Source organism: Gossypium arboreum, chromosome 11 (genome assembly GCF_025698485.1).
Source record: "Gossypium arboreum isolate Shixiya-1 chromosome 11, ASM2569848v2, whole genome shotgun sequence".
Lineage (NCBI taxonomy): Eukaryota > Viridiplantae > Streptophyta > Magnoliopsida > Malvales > Malvaceae > Gossypium > Gossypium arboreum.
Window position 1 is genome coordinate 82,810,495 of NC_069080.1, and position 10,179 is coordinate 82,820,673.

The 10,179-nt window shown below is 34.7% G+C and overlaps 1 protein-coding gene across 1 annotated transcript; it reads right to left on the reverse strand.

Annotated features, from left to right (window-relative positions):
• Window positions 1–8,204: 8,204 nt before the first annotated feature.
• LOC108452212 (RING-H2 finger protein ATL78-like) lies at window positions 8,205–9,449 on the reverse strand. Its single transcript, XM_017749979.2, has one exon. It carries the CDS (start codon window positions 9,001–9,003, stop codon window positions 8,356–8,358), a length of 648 nt encoding a protein of 215 aa, XP_017605468.1. The 5' UTR covers window positions 9,004–9,449; the 3' UTR covers window positions 8,205–8,355.
• Between the last annotated feature and the right edge of the window lie 730 nt (window positions 9,450–10,179).

The window sequence follows — 10,179 nt, forward strand, 5'->3', positions numbered from 1 at the left end:
GATAATATCGCACACTCAGTGCCAATAGTGATGCAAAAGCATATAGTGAGTCCGCACACTTAGTGCTATATAATCAGCTCGCACACATAGTGCTATATAATCAAATTCGCACACTTAGTGCTGTACAAATTTTAAACCCGCACACTTAGTGCCGATCTTGTCACCGTGTCCATTTATACCCGCACACTTAGTGCCAATCTTGTCACCGTGTCCATTTATACCCGCACACTTAGTGCTGAGACCAATACTTTATGCATTTTACTACCTTTATACATTCAACGATGGCATCATTCCATACACATACATTTCCATTTACACATCAATTCATTAAACACAATTGCATATATATTATGATCATTTAAATCAATACCAAATATATGCTTAATGACTTACCTTGTGTTGGGCAAGGAATTTCCAAGTCAGCTACTCGATGACCTTCGTCTTTCCCTTGCTTGATTCTCCTTCTTTAACTCCTTGAGCTTGATTTAACAAATAAATTGATTCAATCATTTGAGTATCGAAAAGAGGAGCTCAATGCACTTAGCCCACATATGTTCACTAGACATTAAAGTCACATAAGTATGGAATTCATAAATCAACTCAACACACAAAGCCTTCAACATGCTTACTCATGGCCGAACAACACAACCCCTTAGGTACTCATTCATGGGCCGATTATGCATGTTGATGTTGAGGCCAATTACATGTTTAATACCACACATGAATGGCACACATTTTACTAGCTAATGCTTTACATATTGTAGCTCAATACACATCTATCATTTACTTCATAACCAAAACATAATCACAAGAAAATACATACTTTGAGATAGTATATATGTCATACCAATACATCATGTGCAAACATATGTACACATATAGGTGCAAGGTCGAATCTCAAGGTGCTCATAACCATCCAAAACACAAATTTTACCAATCATATAACAAGCATAAATCATGCTCATGAATGCACCATGGCGAATACATCACAACCATACCCTTTCAACTTCGGTCATGGCTAAACAAAGAATTCAATGTCTTACTCAAGAATGCTAAAAGAAATTTCAAGAGTAGTCAATCCATCATTGCATGCATCATCAACAAGCTTCACATTTAGCATGCAATGGCTTTAACACAATATCAACCTTGGCCAAATACCATTTCCATGGCATAACAAGGATTTGAACCATGGGCTAACATGAACATCAAGTTAGCAACTAAAACATCCATGAATCTCATGACACAACCTCATACATACCTTAATCTTGGTACAAGTATGGCCAAATCTCCTTCTAGTTCTCTTCTAAACCAAAATGGAGCAAAAATCCCTTTCTTCCTCCTTATGATTTTCGGCCAAAAGATGAGAAAGGATGAACACAACAATTTTTTTTTCCTTCTTTCTCAACTCACGGCAGGGGGGAATACCACACTCACACACATTTTTTTTCATTCTTTTATCACCCATACACCTTTGTTTATTATTTCACCCTAATGCACCAACAAAACATGTTTCATGACATGTTTAGCCCATACTCCCTTGTCATGGCCGGCCACTTCATGTAAGGGGGGGATTTGACATGCAAATCCCTTATTTTTGCATGCATTATCAACTAGTCATCACACATTTTCCCATCATACTTTCAAAGTTTACTACTAGGTCCTTTCTAGTGAAATTCACATTTATAACTCTAAATCGAAACATCAAAAATGTCACACATGAATTAACACATATTATAGGCATCAAAATAAATTATAAATTATTTTTATGCCTCAGTTTTGTGGTCCCGAAACCACATCCCGACTAGGGTCAATTTTGGGCTGTCACAACAACGAACTCAAAACAAAAAAAAATATTAAAAACGAGGCTCAAAAACACTTACATGCACCATAGGAAGCTTGGCCGAACCTAGCCCTATCCTTCAATGGTGAAATTCGATTGTTAGTGTGAATTTGAAGAAGATGAATGCATTTTCTTAAGTTATTTTAGCTTTATTTACTCAATTACCTTTTTCCCTTTAAAGATTTATCAAAATGTCACTAAAACCATGTCCATACACATTCACTAATCCATTTATTAGTATAATTACCATTCAAGTTCCTTAGTTTAAAATTTCATAGCCATTTGACCCTTTTAACTAATAGAACTTAACTTTTACCATTTTTACGATTTAATCTGTTTAATTTAATTAACCATTTAAATATTGAAATTTCATAGCCATTTGACCCTTTTAACTAATAGAACTTAACTTTTACCATTTTTACGATTTAATTCTTTTCATTTAATTAACCATTTAAACATTAAAATTTCATAATGAAATTTTAATATGACCTTAATAAAATTCCATGAACATTAAAATAATAATAAAATAATAATTTACTCATCAGATTTGTGGTCTTGAAACTCTGCTTACGATTTTCTTTGAAAACAGTTGAGTACAGGATAGGGACTACTACAAGGTAGTCCCACAGGGTTTTATTAGCTAAAAATATTCTTATAAATAATCTAGCCAACTGATCAAAGTTGTTGATGGATCCCTTGAGAAGTGACAGGTATACAGTTGAGTAGTATTAGAATGGGTCGTAGAGATAGCCCATCATTTCACATTGTCAAAAGCCTTTGAGAATGTTCATGTGGTTGTTGTAATGAGCTAAATGGTCCTCCGGGTCACTCGCACCTATATAAGACAATTTAAGGAACTTGAAAGAAACAAATAGGTTGTGAGTCAACATAGAAGGGGCTAAAGGTTCATTGGCATATCTCCAAGAAACTTCATGAGACTTAAAACCCTTAGCTTCAGACAATAACTCCAATGAGGGCTTCAATTTGTTTTTCATCAAAAATAACTTTGTTTCATGATTCCTACTCTGGACAATTGATAAGTTGAATATCTTGTGCCACTTCATTATTATCATGATCCTTATTATCTTTACAGATAGTAGACTACATTGTGCCTCCTAGTTCTAGTGAAAAGGGAAAATAGCCACCTTTGGCAACGTCTTTGGTTGCACACATGTAACACCCCTAACCCGTATCCGTCGCCGGACTAGGGTTAAAGGTGTTACTGGACAAATCGGAATAGTTTACTAACATTTCATATTCATCATCCACAATCATAATCAAACATTACCATAGAGTCCCTTATATAGGTCTTCGAGACCTAAAGCATGCATTATAAAGGGGTAGGGACTAAACCGAGCTCATACAAAATTTTTCAAAACATAAACATTTTTCAAAGTTGTACAGGTCACACACCTGTGTGAACAGGCCGTGTGCCTCAAACGGCTTTAGACACGCCCGTGTGTCTAGGCCGTGTCAAAACAGGGCATACATATTGACTTATCCACATGGCCATAAGACACGCCCGTGTGCCAGGTCGTGTGAAAACTAGGGAGGCTACTAACTTGAGTCACACAGGCAGTCACACGCCAGTGTCTAGCCCGTGGTTAAAATTGACTTGGCCACACGGCCTAGCATACGCCCGTGTGTACGATCGTGTTGTCTACCTAGGCTTATTGTAAAATGGCCCTTGAGCAACATGGCTGAGACACACGCCCATGTCTCTGCCCCTGTAGGCAAAAATAAGCCATTTTCAAGACCACTTTGCCACCATTTTAAGAGTCCTCCCTACAAGCATCAAAATCACAACATTTTATACCAAATTCTCAACCATTTTACAACCAAATCATACACCATCAATGCCATTACATTATCAACAAATTCCATTCTCAATTTACCAACCAAGTCATACCAAGTCTAAACCAAAATCATACCAAAGCATATGTTTCAATACTTCAATTTACATCATTCAATTTCATGACCAAAACTTATCACTTTCTCAAATAAACATATACCAATTCTTACCAAAATGACCAAATTCTATAGCCATTCAAAACACATCATATTGTTTATATTGCATCACATATTTCATACCAAGAACTCATTCATATACACAACCATAATCAAGCCAAATCACATGGCTAGATATATACATCACAAAACATAATCAAAGTACTTCTAGCCTATACATGCCATACTCCAACATTTACACTTTCAAAATGTACCAAAATAAAGTTTGATAGTATGATGATGATCCTCGACCATCCCCAAGCTCCTGATAGCTACGATATCTATAAAACAATGCAAACACACACAAAGTGAGCTTTCAAAAGCTTAGTAAGCCATATACAAATAAACTTAACAAATAACATCAATTCATTCATATAATTTAAGGTAAAATACATTCACATAGCCATATATCTCTTATATTTCATTTGAACATGATTCACATATACATATCATAACTCATTCTCATAGCAACTCATACTTATATCATATATTCACCAAGGTACATATACTTACCTTTCATTCTCAAACATAGTATACAATTCAAACATACCTGAGTTGGACACAAATTCACATAGTCACCTATTTTCTCGGAATGCCCATTAAACAGTTCAGAATCATAAGGATACGCAGATAGCTCGAAAAGCTCGTACAATGCCAATGTCTCATACATGGTCTTACATGTAATCAAATATTGATGCCATTGTCCCAGACAAGGTCTTACCGAAATCAAATATGATGCCAACATCCCAGACGTGGTCTTACACGTAAATCATAAATCGATGCCAATGTCCCAGACGTGGTCTTACACGATAACACATATCGGATCCTATGTCAGGACATATATATCCTAACTATTCCTAAGGCTAGTACGGGGCTTTTCGGACGTCGGAACATTATTGATATTTTCTCGAATGTCTCATTTTTCTCAACTCATATATTCATTCATCATAGTTCAATAGAATAGAATCGATAGTAATTCAATTCAAAATACATTTATTTGTATATAGACTTACCTCGTACGGATTCGATAGATAGAATCGGCTACTCAACGACTTTCGACTTTTCCCGATCTAATTTCGTTTTCTTTAATTCTTGATCTATATAAATTCAAATCTAATTTTTTTATTCACCAAATCATTCAAATCAATCCACAAACACACATTTAGGGCATTACAAATTAGCCCTCACATTTTCACATTTTGACATTTTAGTCCATAATTCATAAAATCACAAAATACACCAAATTTCTTTAGACACATTCTTAGCCGAATATTCATAGCACTCATACAAGTCCACATATTGCATTTATTTCACATTTTAATCCCTCAATTTACAAATTTCACAATTTAGCCCAAATTACTCAAATTCATCAAAAATTCAAGGACAAAACTTAGTAATCTGACACATATCTTTAATTTACTAACATCAAACTTCATAAAGCTTATAGTTTCATCAATGGAATAACTCAAAATCATCAACAAAATCAAAAATTGAGACATGGGCTTGATAGTATGCAAAGCAATGATCACAAAAACGTAGAAATTATTGAAAACAGAACAAAACTCGTACCTCAATCAATAAAAATCAAAGCCTAACCCTAGCTTGTATTTATTTCTTTTTCTTTTGATGATTTCGGCAATATGGATGAATTAATGGCCAATTTCATGTTTTTATTTTACTTAACTTATAATTATTAATCAAATACCAAATTTGCCCTTTTATTAAACCATATAATAATCATTTAATGGATGGTCATTAATGTACATTAACCTTGTTAATGTTCCAATTACAACATAAGGACCTTTCATTTTCAAAGACATATCAAATAGGCACTTTATCAATTAGAAGGCCACTTTTACATTTTACGCGATTAGGTCCTTTTTGCAAATTAAGCACACAAATGATCAAATTTTCACAGGAAACTTTCACACATGTCAATCCACATATTTTAAGCACAAAAAATAATATTAAAATATTTTTGACTTGGATCTGTGGTCTTGAAACCACTATTTTGACTAGGGGCTAAACCAGACTATTACAACACAACTCTACGATCAATTGTTCATAGCAGATATTTTTCTGATCTAGAAGACGTTGACACCCTTGTTGTTCTTGGAACTGTCACTGCTGAGCCAGGAGTTGTTCCTCAATGATCCGCATCTTTTTTTGTATTGTAGTAACATGGTATTAAGGATTAGGTAGTTGTTGTTGTTAGGAAGGTTGATTTGGAGGAACGACCACAATAGTAGACTGTGGTTAGGAAGCCAAACTAGAGAGAATTTGTTTTATAAGGTCATATTTTGGATCTTGCAGTGTAATAGGAGATAATAGGGTGTTAGAAATTAAAGGAGAGGCCACAATGACTAAGTTGGCTAAAGGAGTATTGAGAACATTCAAGAGTTGGGTTAGGGCTTCCATGATGGAAATGGTTGGGTGAGTTGATGTTTTGGTTTGGGTTGAGGGAAATTCAGTGTTAGTGGCGTCATTGGTATTCATTAGAATCGAGAACTTGAAGGGTTAGTGTTATTTTTTTTAATGTGGTCATTGGTAGCATCGTTCTAATTCTGAGACATTTTCAGTCAACACTCATCGCACCAATTGTTTATACAATGATACAGCAATAATAAGATCAAGGCAGAGCAAGGGAGGCTAGTTCACGTAAAGAGGCTGAGAGTCTGAGCAGGGGACAAGAGGATAGGCTACTAGAGAAATGACTGCAAAGAGTAACTTTATGTTATCAAAAGTTCGATCCCTTCTCCATCTTCCTTTAAGGTATTTATAGGTGAGGTATCCTTGTCCATTGGTATGATGTGGCAGGATATACATTTAGCCCCATAAAATGCGTAAAGGATAATCATATCCATATATCATCGGACTTAATCAATATGAGGTAGTTATGCTTAAATAGACTCCTTATTGTCTTGGTAGTGACCTCACACTTAAACTTAGTTGGATGACTCCCTCGAGGTGGAATGGATGGTCATACTCAGAGGTAACGAGGTGGAGGTGGCCTACTGATATGCTATTTCAAAAGAAGTCAATGCAAAGGTCAACGATAGTGTTAACACATGTTTGAGTCGCGAAGAGATATAACAATACTAAATACAAAAATTATTTAACAAATTTTCCAAACAATTTTCTAAAGTTAATTAAATTATTATTTCACTTTTTTATATGTTAAATATAGTATAATTTAATATAGTTTGAAACACACGAAAAATATGTTATATAATAAGGAATAAATTATATTAGGATCATCCTAAAAGTATAGTTTATAGGCACTAATATAGTTTATAGGCACTAATAAAATAGTGTCGGTCATTAAATTTCAAAGATAACAAAGTATTATTATACACTAGTCTATATCTAATATCTTCTCCAACTTAATTTAAATTTAATCAAATTACTTAGAATAATTAATTTTTAAATTATAAACAAATATATTTTCTTCTTTTACAAATTTAATCATTTTGTTTTTTTTCATAAGTTAATATGTTTTATTTTTGTGCAACTAATTTTTTGAAAATAGTATTTTGGTACAATTTTTTTCATGTCATTGACACATAATTTTGGTAATTATTTTACCATAAATCTTGAACCCCAAACCTTTAACTTGAACCTTGAATCCCAAGGTTCGAGGTTTGGATTTGGATCTAAGGTTCAAGGTTTGAGTTTGAATTTTGAGTTTAAGGTTCAAGGAATTGGGGTTACGAGTTACGAGTTTGGGATTTAGGATTGAGAGTTGAGGGTTTGGGATTCTAAATTTAGGATTTAAGGTTTATGATTCAAGGTTTGGGGTTTGAGGTTCAGAATAAAAAATATTTACCAAAATTATATGTTTATGCAAGGAAAAAATTGTTGAAATGTTATTAAATAATTGGAAATGATTCATGAATAATGTGACGAGGAAGGTCCATAAAATAATTTTCCTATGGATGAGTGTATAATAATAATTTTATGTACTTAAATTTTAATGATGTAGCAAAATTTTATTAATGCTTCAAAACCTTAAAAAAAAAGAAAGAAAGAAAATGTTCACACTCCACACCAATAAGAATGTTTATCTTCGAAGGCGGGATTTTAAAAGCATTCGTATTAGATTGTGCCCATTGTTTTAATATTTTTCCTATTTAAAAGAACTTTGTTAGTTGACTAAGCTAATTGGCCGTTCCCCAACAACAGTCAGCTACCACAACTCTTTTGGCTTGATTCGTCCTTTCGTCTATTGATCTGCTGATTACTATTTCTAATGGAATTCTAAACTAAGTGAGCTCATTGTGCATTTGTTCTGTTTAAAGTTATGAACAGCTTTTCGTAAGGGTAGGTGAAAAAGAAGAAGATTAAAACAAGGAACGAATTTCACAACTGCACATGAAATTGTATTCTAGCTTGTAGCCTTCTAATGCTAATTTTCAAGGCAAAGAGCTAAATTTTGGCTTGCATATGATACAATTAAAAAAAAAAAAAGAGTAAAAGAAAGAAAAGCAAAGAATAACTACTAAGCTAATTCACCTATAGCTATGTATGAAACCTTCGCGATCTACCGGAGTTATTATAGACAATATGGTTTCTTGCACCGGAGGAGTTTCCGACGAACTTGCCTGAGTACACCCAACAATCTTTTGGCATGTGTCGACCAGGCAGTGCCTGCATTTGGGGCAAGATGAATGGGCGCTTAGCCACTTATCAATGCACCGGACATGGAACCCATGGTTGCACTTAGGTAGAAGTCGCACGCGGTCACCTGCTGTAAAATCGGATAGACATATGATGCACTCAGAGTCCAAACCGGGCAGCTTCAAGTCCGCAGAGTAGTTTACTGTTGGAAAGGTCTTCAAGGCTTTTCTCTTGACCCCTATGTTTGCTAACCGACTAGAGGTGGTGGCTCCGGATTCTGAGGCTACTAAACTCGAGCACCTTAATGCACACCTGATGATGGAATTGAGTCCAAGTGAGCAAATAAGGGCACACAAGAGGACTGATAGAACCATAACAATGTTGGCATCGAAGCTGTTATTACGGGTGTACAGATCCGAAGAATTGTGGTGGATCTCAGAGCTTGGAGGAGATGCTGTAGTCGGTGTAAGCAACAACCTTCTAGAGTGGAATTCTCCAAGCAAACCTTGAAGAACTTGAGTGGGTATGGATATGGACATAGTTTTGGCAGGGTTAATTGTGAATATAAGATTGGGATTCTTTCTAGGAGGTTGTTGGACTAGGGGGCTTTATATATAGGAAAAGGTGGGAATTTGAATTTCTATCTTTGACTCAACATAAAAAATAATATGAAATTTACACAACACAAATACATACAAATGGAGGCTCTCAGGATAAGGTTTTCTTTGAAGTGAATTATAGTTGAGAATAATCTGAGGGTTTATACCACCGTCGGCACTTTATCTTTTATTTTATGTAGGATTACAACCATATGGTTACTCCACTGACTTTTGTGAAGCTCACCAAGCTTTCTTATCAAATAGGAAAAATCCCACTTTCTGCTGTAAAGAAAGTGCCACATCGGCAGTTGGCTTTCACGATCATATCTTGAAATGCTCTGTTGGACCCATTTCTGCAAGAGCCAGGAAGGAGCCATTAAGCTTTTCCCAGTGTTGAAATTAGTAGGAGGATACATTTCTCAATCCTAACGTTATTTCATCAACAGTACTCAACTCGAGTGGGCATTTCAAGCTTCTACCCAGACAAAGATTTTAATTTTTTTTAAAATACAAACTTTGTTCTAATGTACTAAAGCGATAAACATGCCAAATTATTTTTGAGTCAGACTCCACTAAAAGCTATATTAATCCTTGTATCAATTCTCTTCAGCTTAATACGACAGTCATGAATTTATTTATTCCGTATATTGCTTTCATCCCATAGCCCTATCCTTGCTGTTTTTTGCTTCATCGTCTGGTGGTAATCTTACTTACTGACGCATACAAATTTGGTAGCAGAGAAACAAATTGAAATTCGTAAGATTTTGGATTTTGTACTTCGATAGGATATCAAAACTACTGTTTGTTTTTTTGAGATCCGACCCTCAACTTGTTGGAGTTTTATCTTTTGGTTTTATCGAGAGTTTTAATCGGTATATAGAATGAGAATGTCTCGAAATACCTAAATTTTAAGTGGAAGCATTTTTCAATGTCATAATTGGTGAGGGGAAACAAAATCGTTTCAGTTTTTACAATTCCCCTATTCAGGCATTCCAAGATGTTATTCTATTAACTTATTAGAATTAAAAAAACAAAATCTTAGTAAGTCAGGGTCCCACAACAGATTTCAAGATATATGCAGAAGGTTTGACTGTTTACATTTTAATTTACACGAAT